This window comes from Rhipicephalus sanguineus, chromosome 5, assembly GCF_013339695.2.
Source record: "Rhipicephalus sanguineus isolate Rsan-2018 chromosome 5, BIME_Rsan_1.4, whole genome shotgun sequence".
In the NCBI taxonomy this organism is placed as follows: domain Eukaryota; kingdom Metazoa; phylum Arthropoda; class Arachnida; order Ixodida; family Ixodidae; genus Rhipicephalus; species Rhipicephalus sanguineus.
This window is the reverse complement of record NC_051180.1, coordinates 144,072,902-144,092,445: the sequence shown is the minus strand read 5'-3', so window position 1 is coordinate 144,092,445 and position 19,544 is coordinate 144,072,902. Positions and strand designations below refer to the sequence as shown.

The 19,544-nt window shown below is 44.9% G+C and overlaps 1 protein-coding gene across 1 annotated transcript in view; it reads right to left on the bottom strand.

Annotated features, from left to right (window-relative positions):
* Window positions 1–19,544, bottom strand: part of LOC119394296 (tubulin-specific chaperone D) — a 91,736-nt gene that overhangs the window by 15,756 nt on the left and 56,436 nt on the right. The window contains exons 10-13 of the mRNA XM_037661577.2: window positions 19,106–19,267; window positions 15,507–15,710; window positions 6,459–6,745; window positions 3,362–3,513 (exon numbers count right to left, since the gene is read on the bottom strand). Of these exons, the coding sequence (XP_037517505.1) occupies window positions 3,362–3,513; window positions 6,459–6,745; window positions 15,507–15,710; window positions 19,106–19,267 (805 nt within the window). The remainder of the gene's footprint in view (window positions 1–3,361; window positions 3,514–6,458; window positions 6,746–15,506; window positions 15,711–19,105; window positions 19,268–19,544) is intronic.

Below are 19,544 nucleotides of genomic sequence, written 5' to 3'. Positions count from 1 at the left end.
TTTGTAAAAATTTTAATGGCCCTCAAATGTCCATTTTTTGTTTAACCTGTAACAATGGGAAATAGTGTTTCCCGCCATTGAAATAATCTTATTATTACGCATTGTTTTGCAATGTGTGCATAAAATATGCTGATGGTGATGATGGTGATAACGATGAACCCAAAGAGAGTGGCGGCCTTTAGTAAAGCATGACCTTTAAAATTTTTCTTAAACGCTATGAAATAAGAGGTTCGTTTGATTCACCTTCACCAATCCAAACTAGCTTAAGGCAGCACGTCACGTAGCCAAGATTTTTTTTCGGGGTGTGGGGGGGGCCCAAGGCCTAATTGAGAAAGTCTTTCCATGGCAAAAAGAAAAAAAAAGTTGCCCGGGAATATAGAAGGCTGAATGAATATCGAGGGGGGGCACCTTGCCCCCCCCCCCCCCTGCCTACGTGCCTGGCTTACAGCAGTGCATGAGAAGTTTAAAAACTGTGCAGCTCGAGTTCAGTGGTGCATGCACAGTGCGACACCAGAAACGTATGACAAGGTGCCAACATAATGCAGGCCTTACCGTATTTACACGATTGTAAGTCGACATGAATGTAGGTCAACACCCTCCAAACAGAACGGCAAAAAAAAAAAAAAAAAAAAAACGCGTGAGCGCATTTCATAAAGGAAATTTATTTATGCAGTCTCTGGGCTAACTATACGTTGACTGAATTCATAGTTGCAGTCAACGCTCGTCCTGTCACGCACTTCTCTGTCCTTTCCTCGTAAAAAGTAGCACTGGAATATTTTAAGTAGGAATCTGTCACCAACTAGCCCCGCAATGTGTTTTGTGAAGTCAAGACAAAAAAATGCGAATTTCGGTGTGCGAAGGTGGCTTTACGGCAGTACTTCACAGCCATGTAGGGAAGCTAGTTTCGCAACAGTGCGTGGGGATAATTTTTAGAAAATTTTCCGCGAATCATTGCTGATAGCGCTGGTTAAACGCGAGAAAATACAGTATATGTTACAGGTAGAGCCGGAATGCAAAGGCAATGTCGTAACCATGCCGCAGTTTCCCTGATATCTCCTTTGTCCCGCCGAAACTGACGCTACTAGTTTCTGTTTCGATAGGAGATTTTCCTAATTCAGCGCCACCTGTCGGCAGCAACGAGAAGCATTTCTCAGCCGCCATTAGTAGGTCGCGCGCCGTCAGAGCAGTCAGAGTACATGCGCGCGCGCTTCAGATTGAACGCTCGCGTGCGATCCTGTTTGCGCAAATAGTTGCCGTTTCCGATAGAACGGGATCAGCGCAATGCCAGCCCATTGCTGTGTACCGCAGTGCACGCAAAGAGGATTTCGAGACGAGGATGGGTCGAAGGTAAGCAGAAGCGCGCTTACCCGCGGCTTTGTTTACAATCGGTGCGCGGCTGATGCCTACCTTTTCTTGCAGGTCTCGTTTTTTTTCTTTTCCGAAGGATACGGACTGGAGGAAAAGGTGGATTATAGCTATTAAGCGTGACGAAGGCCCTTTCTTCACCGTGACGAAGTTCACAAAAGTTTGTTCAAGGCATTTTACTGAAGCAAACTACTTGCCAAACGTTGCCGGAAACCGTCGTTTCTTGAAGCAAGACGCCGTGCCCAGCATCTTCGCGTTTAGTGCTCCGAGGCCTCCACCAAGAAAAAAGCCAAGAAATCGAGAACCACTTAACCTCGTCAGCGCTACAGTGCCTTCCGAAGGCGGGCGATCGACTACCGCAAATGTGAGCGACGTAGACATCTGCTCTCCTACATCGGTGACGAGCAGCATCGATGGCGTGGTGTGTGGTTGTGCGTGCTCGCTAAAGATTTCCGACCTCACCGAACAACTCGACGTATATGACGGCGCGTGTCCGTGCGTTAGAGTCGGAAGTAAAGAAAAAAGCCGAAGAAGTGGAGCTCATTAAAAGTTCGTTGTACAAAGCAGAGCGAGCGCTCGACATTGCTGCACAAGAGCGTAGCCAGCTGGAGAAGCGCGCGAGCCGAAAGTTTTCCGTTGAGTGCTTTCGGGATAGCCCTGATGACATGATGTTCTATACAGGCCTTCCATACTACAAAGCTTTCATGGAACTTTTTGAGTTCCTTGACCCAGGAGAAAACTGCGAAAATATTAAGGCATGGTCAAGAAATTATGCTGACTGCCGTACCAATGCAGGAAGGCCTCACCTGCTGCCCGCCAGAGAGCAACTTTTCTTAGTACTTGTAAGGCTTCGCCTCGGACTTTTCGAGAAGGATCTTGCCTACAGGTTTTTAATTTCTCTGCCAACGGTATCCAGGCTGAGTACAACTTGGATCAGCTTTATATACCTACAGATAGGCCAGCTTAATCTTTGGTGGACAAGGGATGAAGTTAATGAAGCCATGACGTTTCGATCGAGGCGGTTTGGACGTAGCTTTCCACAGCAAACTTGTGACTTCGTTCATCGTTGTGCTTCGCTAACCTTTTTGAGGCGCTCTAGGCTTCCACTTTTTCTTCCGTAAGAGTCTCCGGAATAACTGCGAGACTTTTGGACCACGACATCACCACCAAAACAGTAAGCGAGACGCTGTAGTGTGGGCTCTCCGACACTGCCCATGCAACTGCCTGAAATGACGCCCTACTAATGGCGGACGGCAAAAAAATCAGTGTGGCCAGACTGAATTAGGAAAATCTCCTATTGTAAGTCTGATTTCAAATTTAGATAAAATGGGCCGACCTACAATCATGTAAATACAGTACGTTTGTTTGCCTTATGTAAGCCATCCACATAACTTTGAGGTTGCTAACCACCAGAAACAAACGACGAGGTGCCGTCACAGTGGAGGCCTTACTTTTGTCTGTGCCGTCCACGTACACTTTGAGAGGTGGCTAACCGCACATATGGACAGTTTATGAAGCGTGAACACACCGCACATTGCGTAGAAACAGAAGACGCACGTGCAACTCCTACACCTGAATGCTGCACCTCAGCTGTGCTGCTAATTCACACGTGCAGAACTGCACCAAGTCTGCGCTGCCAGCAGAGAGGGTGAAGAAAACCGTGAAGCAGCACCACATTCCTCCTGCACCTTTTGAAACGAACGGCACGGTTCAGAGAATGCCACTGCTGCACTGCTGAAACGAATGGCAAGGTGCGGCACATCGTGAACTGGTTCACACGGTGCAGGTGAATCGAATGGACCTAAGCTGCGGTCATGCGTCTTTGCGAGTAAAAGATTTTCTCTATGGCTAAGACATTTCTCAGGCATAGAACAATGCTTCCAAGTGTTCCAGAAGGGTAATCTAGGATAAACGTAAATCAATGTTTGCGCATCTTCAAAGCAAGTCTGATTTGATGTTCGTGAAAATGAACTACTAGTGCAGCATGTGGTCTTACTTGTACAGCAGCTCAACGAAAGTCGTTATCGCCAGGCGGCACACGTTATCCACGGGCTCCACACTCTGTTGAGCTAAGGCACACATTAAGGACTTCACCTGTGCTTCAGGTATGGAACTGGGTGCTACTGATGCAAGGTAGCAAATGAGCTCCTGCAATGCACACAATTAAAGAATTAGCTGTGTTTAGAATAAAAGTAACAACAATAACAAGTGCAAGAAAATCAAGCATTGTTATAGACAAAGCAACCAAAGATTTCCATGCACAATTCCGGCATCAGGTTCCCCCCTCGCAGGCTGATTCAAATGTCGAAGGTCGTCAGCTCGCTCGTTAGAGCGGCCACACGTGTTTTTGGGGAAGCACATGTTACCAACGGTGACATCGTCCTGATGCCAAACGTGTCATCATCCCACAAGCTTAGTAACACACCATTCTTATGTTGTGCTGTGTCACAGCAGCCTTGAAATACTTCAAACACTGAAGCGAGTCTAATAGAACTCGTTGCTGGGCTAGTTGGTGCATAGATAAATAAAGAAAAGCGGCGCAACATGGGACAAAGACATAGAGAAGGCAACATGTACAAGCCCTTCTACACATTCCCTTGTCTACGTCTTTGTCCCGTGTTGTGCCGCTGTCCTTTATGTAACAGAAGCGAGTTTGTGAAACTGATCATTCAAGGAAAATTCACGGTCAATGCTTTCACCTTTTTCAAAGAGTACTTCTGATCGCTGTAAAGCAAAATTACCCTACATTTGATCTAAAATGACCAAATAACCTTGTGGCCCTGCCAAGAAGTGAAAAATGGCAAAAATATCGTACATTATGGCAATCACCCTACACACGGCAACACTGAATTCCTTGGTATTTCTGAAATATATCGGTTACCTTTTTTACTTGGTAACAGTCACTGTAATGCAATTACTTTTTTCTCTTGGCTTAGGCCTAAGGGATTTGATGTCCCACAGACACTCAGGCTATGTGAGATGCCTTAGTGCAGGGATCCAAACAATTTCGACCACCTCGGGTTCTTTAACGTGCACTGACAATATCACATTGCACACGGGCCTCTCGTATTTCACCTCTGAAATGCAAACGCTGCGGCTGGGACCGAACCTACGTCTTTCATATCAGCAGCCAAGCACTGAAACCACTGAGCAACTACAGCATGGTACTTTCTTTTTTTGTAATGATTTGCTTTGTTAGGCACAACCTAATGTAACCAACAGACAATGAAGCCAACGGCGCGTTATGTGTAGTTTTTAAAGGGCCGGTAAACAACCTCGCGGTCCAATATTTCTAATGGAGAAATAACTGCACACTTGTACAATGTGAACATGCTGGCGCAAGAACTTTGCGAATAAGTGCTGCATGTATTAACATGCGTTACCTGCGTCGGCTGGTTTCAGTTTCCCGCTCGTCCTTCCTACCCTTCTCTTGAAACGGAGAAGGTAGGCGTAGCCCTTTGTTGTGACTTTTGCAACTTGCAATTAATTTTCAAAGCCTGCTAGAAATCGCCCGCTCTCGACAAATGATGCTGTAACCCAAAATGACCGCGTCATAAACACAACGTCCACACCCATTGGCTGATTTGAGCATCGTGAGCTGTATGGTTACCGCAGACACCACGGGATGCCACCACGTGCCCACGCTGCACTCGATAATGCTATAATTACAGACAGTACAGAATTACACCAGCACACTCCTGATCACACTTAAAGTAAGCCGCGCATTAAAAAGAAAAGAAGCAGAAGTTGGTGCTCAAGGTAATGACACACGCTGACGAATAGATGTAGCTTCTTGCCCCCCTGTTATCGCTCCCTGCATAGCTTTCAATGTGCTCACTGGTACAAAAGGAGAGAGAAAGCTCTCAGAGCGTGCGACCATGTCCTCTAACTCCGCTGGTACTTGATGGATTCTCAAAATTTTAGCAGCAGTCAATTCGTGAGGTGATACACTCTTTCAATGAGGTCCTTCAATGATTACTTGGAAATGTGTTGCAGGGTCCCTTTAACTTAAGTGTAGAAATTATGACATAAAGGGAGAACGAAGGCAAGCTGTATTTTTGTTCATTTGCATTTCAATCTGCTTATACGTAATTTATACTGCGCAATTAAAAAAGTCACAGTTTCGGTGTAACGGCGAAGCAATGAATGCGATAGCAATAAATTGGAATGTAACGCGAAGAACGAAAAGCAGCTCGAAATTGCCAGCGCGTCGCTCGAGCCCAAAGGATGCACACAGGACGAGCACGAACTTTCATACGTCACAGCTCGACACTGGAAGCGCACTGCTCAAACATAAAGCAGGACGCACGAAACGAACGAACAGGTACACACAGGACGAGCGCAAACTAACTGTTTCAGTTGTTATTTATTTCTGTTTGAACAGCGCGCTCCTTTCGCAAATGCGGCCGCTGCAGCGAGCGAAGCGACCTTCGTACGCTCTGTAACTTCAGCGCGGACATCGTGGGCAAAGCACAAGACATACAACCCCCCGTTCCCCCCCCCCCCCCGCCAGCCGCCCCCTTCTTTCCTCGAGGTAAGCGCACGAAGGCGACCACGCCCCGTAGGTCGAAGAGCAACGGCGTTCGCAGGAACGGGGCAACGATCTTTAAAGCGCGCCACGCGTGCACATCGCGCCATCTATGTAGTAACTAAGAAAGCATGCTGATGTAAGTGGTGTATATAAATAGCTCGCTGTTAGCAGGCTGAAAGACGGTGCTGTTGGTGGCCTAACCGTCTAACGCCACGCGCTGGAAAGCGGGAGGTCGCCCGTTTGTTCCTGCGCGTCGGAAAGATTTTCTTAATTATTTTTCTTTGTGGCTTTGATATATATACACAGACATATACATATACGGTGCATGACGGCGGCGACAGCGACGGCAAAAATCAACTGAGACTATCCATATAACTGCTATCGCAATAAAACTACATACATAACCTCCCCTGCGCTTTCCTCAGCTTCATTACCTGTTGGCTTCACATGGCTACGACTAAAGTTTTCTGTTGGTATCCGAGCCGTTGCCATCCATATTGTACTTCGGCACATGCAACGCACGCGCAGTGGCAATTCCAGGATCATAAGCCCCATCACAGACCTTAAACGAGGTCATGCAGGCCCTCCTGACGTTCGCTCCCGCATCTCCCCTTTTCGGGCAGTACGTGTAGTCACCCATCCCTTGCGTTAAGATGTCGAGTACAGCTTGAGTCTGGGACAGCGTCACGCCTCCTTCCTCGACTCCAGCAGTGACGCAGACCCGCGCCAAGGAAAGCACGGCCTCAGTTTTGGAGTCTACGTATTCCTGACCCTCTGTCGTTGCCCTTGCCATGAGTCCGCCAAGAATCGCTTCACCATATTTCCTATAAACAAAGTTTGGCAGGGACCCTGAAACGGAAATACAAGTTATTACAGGTGAGAGCACCAAAGACTGACTTCCACAAAAGGCTGAGCTGTGTAAAAAGTAGGCTTGTGCGAATGGTAAATTTTAGGTTCAAAGCGAATTCGAAGTGAATAGTGATTTAGTCAAATAATTTCGAGTGGAATTCGAATAGTATATGTCACATATTATATATTTTTTTAAATGAGAATATTGTCACGACCCAGCTAACCTGCACAATAGGTTTAAAAAATGAAACAAGACATGTGCAAATGTCATTCTTTTTGGCTCAACGGGAAGTGGAAGCAACTATGAATAGTAGCAGGATTTGACGTTCGGTAGAATGGCACAAAATGTGTTACATTTTAAAATTTACTATCTTTAGAGCATATAAGCCAGTATAACAAGCTTTTAAACTTTAAAAACGATGAATCGATGTGAGGGTAATATGTTCATTTAACCTTGAAGTGAGGCTTCGCGGCAGTGCGGACTCTTCCTGGAAAGGTGTATTCACAGTACAGCAACCTTCCACTGCAGTAAAACCACCTTTACAGAGGCTTAGATGAAGTTTATATATGTCTTATTTTGTTCATTTTGAATACTTTGAAATTTAGAATAATTTAAATTCGTGTTGAAGTGAATTCGAGTACTACAATATTTGCTCGAATATTTGAAGGACTCAAATATTCGCACAAGCCTAGTAACAAACCTTATTTAGGATGTGTAGATATAGAGCCACCAGTCAATAAAGTTTCACCACCACCACCACCACCACCACGGCACAAAATGATGCGCTTAGAATACAAGCAAGTTTCAAACAAAGATGTAGCAGAAATGTTTTCCCTATGGAAACTGAAGAAAAAGAAAGTTGTCATCATCACCGTTTCCCACAAATTATGTAGAACTCAGTTTGTTGGGAACCAGTGTAGAACCTGCGCATGTCCTCCAAGATTGGAGGACCCTCCAAAGATCTCAGAGGCCGTGCGCGTTATGTGACCTGTGCCTAGACGGCTACATTATTAACAGGTGTCCCTGACATCTACTAAGGAGCTAATAAAGGCTGTCAATGTCAATAAACAAAGGTTAAAAGATTGCCAGTTCTGCAGTTTTGCTGAGATTGCTTAACAGCACATATAGGTAAGCACCTGTATAGCAAACTTCAGTATGTATATTACAAGTTCTCAACAAAATGAAGTATGTAGTAGTATTTACCTTTACAGGCTTTTTTTTAAATACAATCCTGTCATTAAAACAGCACGTTTTTTAAACCTCAACTGAACAAAGTGTGTGGACAGACATGCCGCCTAACCGAAAAACACTTTAAGAAAATGACAGTCACATTCGTTATAGCTAGGTTTGTGTTATATTCGAGCACTTTGAATATTTGACCGAATGTTACCGTATTCGAATTCGCTTCGATGCGAATTTAAATTAATGGAAATTTCGAAGTATTGAAATGAACGAATAGGTGTATTACATTAGTCCACATGTAACCCCCCTGTAAAGGTAGTTTCACTGCAGTGGAGCGGTGCTATGCTCTGAATACACCTTTTCAAGCAAAATCCACACTGCCGCGAAGCCCCGCTTCAAGGTTAAATGAACATATTATAATCACATTGATTCATAATTTTTTAAGTTTAAGAGCTTGTTATACCGGCTTGTATGCTCTAAGTATAGTAAATTTTAAAACGTAACAATTTTACAGGTTATCACTTGCATTCTACTGAAAGTCAAGTCCTGTTACTATTCAAAGTTGCTTCCACTTCCCTTTGAACCAGAAAGAACGGCATTTGTACATGCTTTGTAATTAAAAAAAAATATATTGTGCAGGTTAGTTGGGTGATGACAAATATGCTCATTTTTTCTTTATAGGATGATTCCCTGTAAGATGGAACAAAGCATGGCTGGTCGAGCTCTTAAATTTATTTCAAAATTATATAAATTGCTGCCTGATGAGTGGAAAGAAGAGATTCGCAATTGGTTTTGCAGCGAAAAATTTTTGTCTAAGCACTGGGAATCAATAATGACGAAGAGGTGCAGTACCGCGCTCACCCGCTCTGCTGTTTTGGTTAACTCTGCTTATGAATTAAACAAAATGTATTAGAGTTAGGTAGCTGAAATTTCTTTAAATGTATGCATGTTTTTGCATGTGTTCAGTTACTCTTAGTTTTTATGGGTAGTGCAGATGTTTTTATAAAAAACCTCAAAATCGACCCAGGAAACGTTTTTTTGTCTACTTCAGAGGTCGTTATCTCAAAAAAGGCTTGCGGCAGAGAGGCAACAATTCCGCATTACATTCTACGCATAATCATTCACCAAACTGCTAAAGCGTATGTTTATATAACTTTGCAGTAAAGAGATACAATTGGGCTAAATTCAAGATAACCCCGAACAATGGAAATTTCTGACAATTAAAAAAAAGACATTTTTGATATTTCTTAAACTTCGTCCACTTATTCTCCTCCACATCAGCTTTCACACACATTAAAAAGATATTGCATAATTTCGTTGCACTGATAGTTACGGCCACTCCAATGAGGCCCTTCATAAGCAAGGATCGGCAATTGTTGCAGATCCAACTTCTTTCCCACTAAGTGTATAGAATGCAGGCAGAACTGGGTTTTTGTTTCTTAAATGGCCAGCAGTACCGAAAAAGGTGTCTGCGGCACTGACGACATTAATTTCAAAGTGATTTGTTCACCGAAGCGGCCATGAGCGTGGGGCTACTGAGCAGGCCAGCACCCACCCCAGATGGTCGTTCTAGGAGACGGCGTAGTGAGAGCTCATTTTCGCGTCTTCAGACCGATATATTGTGAAACAGCCACGCCTCTTGGGTGACTTCAACACATGTGCGCTGGAGCTTCGCTATTTAATCCGACCTTTGTTCGCATCGCAGCCAGGCATTGATAACACGGCGGAGATGGAAGCAAGATGAAAACTCTATCAGGGTGACAGCGCTCGCTTCACGCAGGCTGCCACCAGAGAAACTGCGCTGTGCAAATTGCTATTAGTGGAAAGCATGAACGTGGCGCTCCAATGGCAAAGAAAAATATGGAACGCCAAAGGAAAGAAAAGCAAGGCTATCGGTAACCGGATATGCTTGCCTATCTCAGATGTCGGCAGCAGACTGCCTGAACTGGCCGCGCGTTTGGTCCGCTGTTCACACTTCATTCGACGCCGATAGTGCTTGCGCTTTGCTCTTACTCTACTGCTCCTGTGCGTCTCGTGCCGACCGAGTATAGCTCTGAGCAAGTGTACTGTCGAGACTATCATTCGAAGCACAAAAGGCTCATTGCACAGAAGTTAAATTTTTGCAGAGTTAACCGACCTAGACAACAATGCTTTGAACCCCCGAAACATCGGTGACTCAGTGAGATGGACAACTTGTGCTACTCGCGCTTTTGCTACTACCACAATGAAAGATCTCCATGGAACGCACAGTTGAACAATGGCATTTTGATGTCCCCTGAAGAAGAAATCGGCGTCATCAACCAAACCATTGTGACTACCGCCGTGTCCCCTATGGAACCTCCAGGTGCAGCGAGAATTCGGCACAGGCCTGCTTACATCAAGAGAAAACAAAGGGACGTGCAGAAGGCGGTAGCCAAAAACGTATTATGTAATATGTTTTAAGGACTGTGAAAGCTGATGTGGAAGAGAATAAGTGGACAAAGTTTAAGAAATACCAAAAATGGGTTCTTTCTTTTTTAATGTCTTCAGAAATTTTCATTGTTCGGTGTTTTCTTGAACTTAGCCCGACTGTATCCCTTTACTGCAAAGTTTTATAAATATACACTTTAGCAGTTCGGTAAATAAGTATGCGTAGAAGGTAATGCGGAATTGTTGCGGCTCTGCCACAAGCCTTTTTTGATACAAAGACCTTCAAAGTAGACAAAAAAACGTTTCCTGGGCCAAATTTAAGATTTTTATAAAAACATCTACACAACCCATAAAAACTAAAAATAACTGAATACAAGCAAAAACATGCATACGTAAAAGAAATTTCAGCTACCTAACTTTAATATATTCTCGGTGTTTCATAACCAAGGTTGGCCAAACAGCAAGGCGGGTGAGCGCAGGACTGCATCTCTTTGTCATGATTGATTCCTGGTGCTTCAAAAAATGTCGCAGTTTTGCCGCAAAGCCAAAGCAATGAATGCAATAGCAACAAATTACAACGTCGCAAGAAGAACACCAAGCAGCTCGATACTTGCAGCACGCCCATCAACCGCAAACGACTCACAAAACGAACACGCACAGGATGACCACGAACTAACAATGGTAACAGCTGGACACTTGCAGTGCGCTGCGCTGCTCAAACACAACGAAGGACACTCGAAAAGAATGCACACGTATACGGAGGACGAGCATGAACTAGCAACAGTCCCAGTTACTTATTCGTGTTTGAGCGGTGTGCTACAACCCAACGCTCTTAGATATTTTTTTGTTTTCTTGAAAACTGCAGTGCGTAGAGTGTCCCCTCCGCGTCTCCTGATGCACGGTGGCGTTCGATGCATTGTTTACCCGCTGTTCCACATCGCATGTGGGTACAGAAATGGGCCACTTTTTAGTGCGTGTCTCCAGAGAAATTTTCAAACAGAAGCAAAATCTATCATTGCTTTAAATCGCACCCTGCAGGCAATCTCGCGGGTGATACTGCACACGCAGAATCACCTCCAAGACCTGCATGTCGCCAGCATTAAATGGTGTATATAAATAGCTTACTGTTGTTATTCTGCACAACCGGTGGTGCATGGCCAAGTTGTTTAAAATGGCGCGCTGAGGAGCGAGGGGTCGGAGGTTCGAATCCGGGTGCCGCACTTTGAAAACTTTTCTTATGATTTATTTTTCTTTGTTGGGTTTATTTATATATACATACATATACATATCCGGGGCATGACGGCGATGGTGAGGGCAGAAATCAGCCGAGAGTGTCCATATAAATTGCTCTCACAATAAAATTTTTGGCTGCAAAAGCAAGTGGGGGTCTCTGCTTTCTACTCACCAGGCAACAATATATAAAATTTTGAAATAAATTTAAGAGGTCAACCAGTGATCCTTTGTTTGATCTTACGTGGAATCCCCCTATAACATGTGGTATATACCATTTGAATGCGATTCAAAATTATTCGACCAAATCACTATTCGCTTCGAACCTAAAATTTACTCTTCGCACAAGACTAATTTAGCATATCAGGATAATTGATCCTTTACAGTTTCAAATATGTGTAACACAAGAAGAGTTAGTAATCTTACAAGTGCTGTATTCAAATGTCAAATAACAAGAACCATGTACTATGTAGAGTGGACATTTCAGAGCTGATGGTGGGTTGAGTTTCAGTGTAACTGCTACATATTAGAAGTACATTTTAGAAACACTGTCATGCTTTCATGCAAAGCAAATGTTTGGAGCTTGACGACTCAGTAGAACAAAATCTGCACCTTCATGACAAGTGTGGCAAAACATCACAGGAAATTACACGTTTTTCTTTTGCTGAATGAAGAAACTTGCTAGGCTACCAAGCAGCCAAACAGGATGTTCACCATAATGTTAAAGGGGTCATGAACCACTTTTCCAAGTAATGATCTAATGGCCTCAGTATCGGAGTGTACTGCCTCCCGAATCGATTGCCACAAAAATTTCTCGAATCCGTCAAGAATCAGCGGAGTTACGGGGGTTTGGCGCACACTCCCAGCGCTTTCTCTCTTTTCTCGTGCCGGCGAGCGCACTGGAAGCTAGACAGGGAGGGATGGCATAGGGGAAAGAAGTTACGCCAGCGCGCGTCATGAAACGCGATCGCTCTCCCGCTGTGATTCGCTTGCGCGAGTGCGGCTACCGTGTACTGAGGAGTGCGGCGCCGGCAAGTGGCGGCACCCCGCGGCAAGAAGCGCATCTGATCCGAACGCCGCTCTCGATTTACGTCGGCTATCGGCCAATAAGCATGCTATGTCTCTTGCGACGTACAGCGGACAGACGCCACGCCCACCGACGAGAGTGAGAACCGGCCTCTGTTTGAAAAGAGGGTGCCTGGGGAAACGGCAACTTCGCGCTCCGCTTGTGGCCATTACGCGGCGCGCACGACTGTAATATTTGGCAGAGCAGTTCATAGCCGTGTCAGCTTTCCGCAGGAAATGTTTTTTCAACCAGCCCAAGGGGTGCTTCATGACCCCTTTAAGATAAAGCACACAAGCCTGATTTGTTACCAGCCCTTAAAAAGAGTGCCCATAAAGGTGGACAAGTCGAGCTGATCTCTGGCACCTTTCTTAAAAAAAAATTTTAAACTGAGTGAGACATGTGCATGGCACTTAAGCGTAAATGCTAAACCTGTCGTACTTAAAATAGGCTTGTGCAAATAGTAAATTTCAGGTTTGAAGCAAATTCCAAACGAATAGTGATTTGGTCGAATAATTTCGAATCGAATTCGAATAGTATATATCACATATTATAAAGAAAATTGAGCATGTTTGTCATGACCCAGCTGACCTGCACAATATTTTTTTTTAATTGAAATAAGGCATATGCAAATGTTGTTGTTTTTGGTTCAAAGGAAGTGGAAGCAACTTTGAAATAGCAGCAGAATTTGACTTTAGGTAGAATGCAAGTGATAATCTGTAAAATATGTTATGTTTTAAAATTTACTATGCTTAGAGCATATAAACCGGTATAACTAGCTTTTAAACTTAAAAAAATAATGAATTGGTGTGAGAGTAATGCGTTCATTTAACCTTAAAGTGGGGCTTCGCGGCAGTGCGGATTTTCCCCGGAAAGGTGCATTCATGACATAGCGAACCTCCACTGCAGTGAAACCACCTTTACAAGGAGGTTACATGCGGACTAATGCAGTACACCCATTCGTTCATTTCGAACACTCTGAAATTTACAATAATTTAAATTCGAATCGAAGTGAATTCGAATACTGTAATATTCGTTTGAATATTCGAAGTGCTCAAATATTCGCACAAGCCTAGTTTAAAGGTATTAATGACTTCAAAATCATGATTAGCCAGGATTGTGGTTTTGTTAAAAGTCCCTATTACAAATGGCGCAGTAATAAACCTATCGTGTTTGAAGGTATCAATAACTTCAAAATCATGATTAGCCAGGTTTGTGGTTTTGCTAAAAGTTCCTAATGCCAATTGTGCAGTAATAAACCTACTGTCTTTGAAGGTATCAATAACTTCAAAATCATGGTTAGCCAGGGTTGTGGTTGGTAAGAGTCCCTAATGCAAATGGCACAGTAATGGAATGAAGGTAGTGTCTTATTTTCCTTTAATTTCCGCCTTGTATTGACACTGTTCACATCAGTAGGTATCAATAAGTACTGTAGCCGGAGCAGGCATCTTTAAAGGGACACTAAAGGCAAATATTAAGTCGACGTTGATTGTTGAAATAGCGGTCCAGAAACCTCGTAGTGCTACTTTTATGCCAAGGAAGTGCTTATTTTGAAATGAAATCACGTTTTAGTGGTCCGCATCGCATTAGCGCACTTCAAATCACCCGCCTGAAATCAGACTTTCATACGTCACTGCTGCCGCGCCCAACGTTGCCCGCCTTCACTGCGCAGCAGAGCGAAAGTAGCGGGACCCACAGCAGCAGCAACGGCCACTGAAGCCATCGAAGCTTGCCGCAATCGCCGCAATGGATGTGAACGGAGAACTTGACAAGGAGACATTGGCTCGCGACGCTGGGCTCCAATTCAGCGACGTGAGCCCCGATGAACGCGGTATGCTGCTGAGGGCTCGTAGTGCCGTCGTCATTGCATGCGGCATTTTGTCGAACTTTCTGTCAGAGCGACTTTCACGTGCACGCAAAACACACGCCGCAGTACGCGATCCCGAAACTACCACTGAGACGCGGCCGCGTGAGCGAAGCAGGGCGCTGGGCAAAGCGCAGTTCGGCGAAAACGGAACCTTTGAACCACACGCGCCATTCCCTGTGGCAACACCACAGAGGTTCTTTTTTCCATGAATAAAATGGAAATGAACAAACAGCATTTTATTACGTCTTTTGATGCTCGGAATGGTCTTTTTTTAGTGCTGCTAGTTTGATTACTAGTGATTTATTGTAGGCCGACTTCCATACGTCATCGGGATCACTTCGAAAATGTCCCAGTAGTGGTGCTCATTATGTGATACATTTAGCTTAATTTCTCGGTAAGTAGGGCACTGCTGTTGATAATATTGCCGTTTTAGAAGTTGTCATACATTGAGCTTTCACTCTGACATAAATTGTTATTTGCCTTCAGTGTCCCTTTAACTCTATCATTTGTTGTGTGTTCCGTAGTGTTTTCTTTATGATCTTTTAGATCGGGGGTCTCAAACACGCTGTCCGCGGACACCTTGCTAGCGGCCAGCTGCTCATGTGACGGTTTTCACCCCATATTTTTTTTCACAATAAGTTTGTTCATAAGCTCCATCGACGTGATTGGTCTCAATCATTGTTTTCTTAAGGTACCCCACGTGGTCACCATGCTGTAAAGCACAACCGTGGAACAAAAACTCTATATTTCAGAATTGGCGTCCATACTGCAGTCATTCTACAGATCAGTATCAATATGTTTCTCGAAACATTGCATCAAATCCCCTTCAGAAGTGACCCATATATGACACATGGGAAATGCCTGCTTTCAAATGGCAATGTTAGCTGACATTTTGTTCAAATTTCACCCCCCGACCCTCGCGGGACTAATGTTATTGACTGCGGCCCGCTAACTGAGGTGCTTTAGATAAATCAATAAGCAAGCAAACCAGCTTGCCTCCGGCACTCACCAAGTGCGTGTGCGAAGTTGCAGCGAACCCCCTCCGTCGCCGAGTTCAGCCCTTCGAGATAGTCCATGACGAGTTTGTCACAAATGCTGCCGTCCTCATCCTTGCAGTATTCTTCTACAAATGGTGACAACGCCATGCAGGCGTTGCGCCTGAGGCTGGCTTCGTCACGAAGAAGGCACCGGGTTATCACAGACAGCCACTTCTCTGCGAAGAAAAGCAATTCGAAAACCTGCACTGGGAACGAGATCAGCAAGAGATTCTGCTTGGACACTGAAATGCTTAACAATAGCGACATGATCGAGAGTTAAAATCATGCTACTTGAACTAGCACAAGTTTGTACAATCGGAACCATCTGAATCGGGACCACGAATGCTGTGAATGAAGACCATCTACCAAGCTACAGGTACAGCCTAAAATTATATGTGGTGCAACAATACCCATGCTTATGTCTAACAAGTGCAGCATACATCCCAAATCCAGACTGCGGAGCCAGAGAAATAAAAAAATCAAGGCAGTATTGTGGTCTCTGGCACACATACTAGATATATGCATGGGCCTAGGCCAGCCCAAAAACCTAGGTCTGGGTAAGGAGGCCCAGCAAATTTTTAGACAGACCCCAAGCTGGCATTGGAGCTCAACTTTACTAAAAGTTCTTTCTAATGCTCCACATTTAGAAGAACTTCTAGAGGAAGCTCGGATTACCCACGAGCCCACATGCCTAATCCTGTGCACAGTTGGAAACATTTCCTACAGTTCTGATGAAATGTGCAATGCATTGAAACTTGTGCCGTATCAATGCGGGTACACCAATGAAGAAGTGTGGAGCTCAGCTTGTTTCACTTGTGGCCTGACTTGACGCAGCGATTGACCATTTATTCATTGTTCAATTACTATAATTAGTTTTGTAATGTAACACAGGGCCAGTGATAGATTGAATAAGAGGGAGCGTGCAAGGGACTCTAAAATAATTTTAATGGGGCCCTGCAACACTTTTCCAAGTAACCATCGAATGGCTTCATTAAAGGGGTCATGAACCACTTTTCCAAGTAATGATCTAATGGCCTCAGTATCGGAGTGTACTGCCTCCCGAATCGATTGCCGCAAAAATTTCTCGAATCCGTCAAGAATCAGCGGAGTTACGGGGGTTTGGCGCACGCTCCCAGCGCTTTCTCTCTTTTCTCGTGCCGGCGAGCGCACTGGAAGCTAGACAGGGAGGGATGGCATGGCGGAAAGAAGTTACGCCAGCGCGCGTCATGAAACGCGATCGCTCTCCCGCTGTGATTCGCTTGCGCGAGTGCGGCTACCGTGTACTGAGGAGTGCGGCGCCGGCAAGTGGCGGCACCCCGCGGCAAGAAGCGCATCTGATCCGAACGCTGCTCTCGATTTACGTCGGCTGTCGGCCAATAAGCATGCTATGTATCTTGCGACGTACAGCGGACAGACGCCCCGCCCACCGACGAGAGTGAGAACCGGCCTCTGTTTGAAAAGAGGGTGCCTGGGGAAACGGCAACTTCACGCTCCGCTTGTGGCCATTACGCGGCGCGCACGACTGTAATATTTGGCAGAGCAGTTCATAGCCGTGTCAGCTTTCCGCAGGATGTGTTTTTTCAATCAGTCCAAGGGGTGCTTCATGACCCCTTTAAAGGAGTTTATTGCCTCACGAATTAACAGCTGCAAAAATTTTTACAATTCGTCACGTACAAGTGGAGTTACAGAGATTTGTCGCATGCTGCTATTGGTTTCTCTTTTCTCGTCGCGACAAGCACACTGGAAGCTGAGCAGGGAGGGATGGCATGGGGGAAAGAAGTTACATCACGAGCACATCGTGACCTTGAGCACTTTTTTTTCTTTTTTCTTTGAACGCGCCAATTACTTTCAATGTGATCTCACGCGCAAGCGAGTACGTGGCAGCCTCTTGCGGCGGCCGCTGTAATTATGCAGCTCATGATGCTCAAGTTAGCCAATAGCGTGAAATTTGGGTATATGGCGCGGTCATTTAGGTATATATGGCATCATTTGTAGAAAGAAGGGGGAGCGATTTCTAGCTGAATTTGAGAATTAATTGTAAATTCCAGGCCGCGTGCTGTGCTATGTTTGTCTCACGTGTTCTCAGGAGCCTCGACTACCGATAGGCAGCATTTCCAGCACTCTGTCCCGTCAGCACTCTGTCCCGTGTCTTCCTTGTGTTAATCGTCTGGTTTGTGCTGTATTTTACCCATGAACTATGCATCACCAACTAGCCTGCCAGCAAATGTTATTGAATTTCCTGACCACGCTGAAAAAGTGTTGCAGGGCCCCTTTAACAACCATATGGTTCTTTAACATGCACTTAAATTTAGGTATGCAAGCAATAATACTGCATCTCGCATTCATTTGAATGCATCTGCAGTAAGAATGTATTTAACCTTAGTTCAAATATGGTCACAGGACCTGGGAATCATGCATGCAACCAAGCGTCTAGCAGCGGAGCACCACGGTCACACAGACACCGATGCAAACTAAGCTTTTCCTAATAACGGTATTTTTAAGAAATCCAAAGGAGGATTTGAGTCCGTCTAAGCTTGCAACTGTTCTGGAGTGAATAATATTGTAGAAATAAAATGTCTTCCCCCAACTCCTGAAATTCAGACAGAGTGAATGTTAAAGAAGTCTATTTTTTGTAAAAAGAAGGAGCATGCAAAATAGAACAAGCTAGAACACTGACACAATGCTATGGCCAGAGGCGTAGCCAGGAATCTTTTTCGGGGGGAGGGGCGGGGGGGGGTTCAACCATATTTTATGCAAGTTCGTGTGTGCATTTCTATCTGTGCATGTATATATACACAAGCAAAATTGAGAACTCTCGAGGTTCTGGCTGATGGAACGTCAGTTCCATCAGCCAGGGGGCGGGGGGGTCCCCCGCCCCCTGGCTACACCTCCGTACTCGTGCACGTTCTTCACTCCGCTTCTGTACATGATGGTCACTTGAGTGACACTAGCTCTTTGCTTTTCATTCTGTAGTTTTCCACGCCAAAACCATCATCTGATGACGATGCATGCATGTAACAGTGGAGGATTCCGGAATAACTTCGACCACCTGGAGTTCTTGAATGTGCACCTCAAATGCATAACATTCTTCACTCGTCTATCTGGAGCTAGTAGGAGTATTTCCCCTGCCATTTCAGATCAATCTGTCAATCTTGCCCCATGCTGGATTGGTCTCGCTTGCTCCACCACTGAGGCGTGGATTCAAGAGGAAAGAGAACAAGCATACGTCAGTTCCATCAACTGTAGCTTTCGTTCCTTGCCACAAAATCGTGCAGGGTAGAAGTGAGGCAGAGTTTCCAGAACTGGTTTGAGTTAAGTGATCTTCCAGAGTGATCCCGCATGGAGCATTCTTGCTTTCCACTGAGAGATTTGAATCAATGCAATCTGAGGATTCGCTCCAGGGTTTCAGCGGCCGCACCAGATCTCCCAGTGAAGAAGAGGCTAAGTAGTGCACTAGTCTTCGCATATCGAACGTGTTGGAATGCCACCCCTACAGTATCAAACATGATATCTCGAGTCCTTACCACAACCCCTCATGTTGGTATTTCACTTCAGTCAAAAAAATGCTTACCAAGAATAGGCCTTGACTTGTGAACAGGAAAATGGACACTGGACAGCTTGCATATGAACAGGCAAAACGCTTCCTTCATTGGGTCTCCTCCGAGGCCCTGAAAAACTTTGTCTTCATCGTACTTTGAGGCCAGCTCTTTCAGTGCTTCAACAGTGTCACCACCTAGAGAAGCGAGAGAGAAGCATTAGCCTAAATTATCTCTGGGTAAAACCCAGTAAACTCCAGTTAATACAAACTCCGTTAAGACAAATTCTCGCTTATGCCGAACAACACGGGAATGTTTGCTTGGTTTCCCACTGACACAATGCAAAAAAAAAATTCATTAAGACAAACCACCTAACAGGTAATACTCTTCTGTTAAGACAAACTTTCGCAGTGACTGACACGCTGGTGATTCTGTGCAACAAACACTGCAGTCTTGGCGGGGCACTCAGGCAAA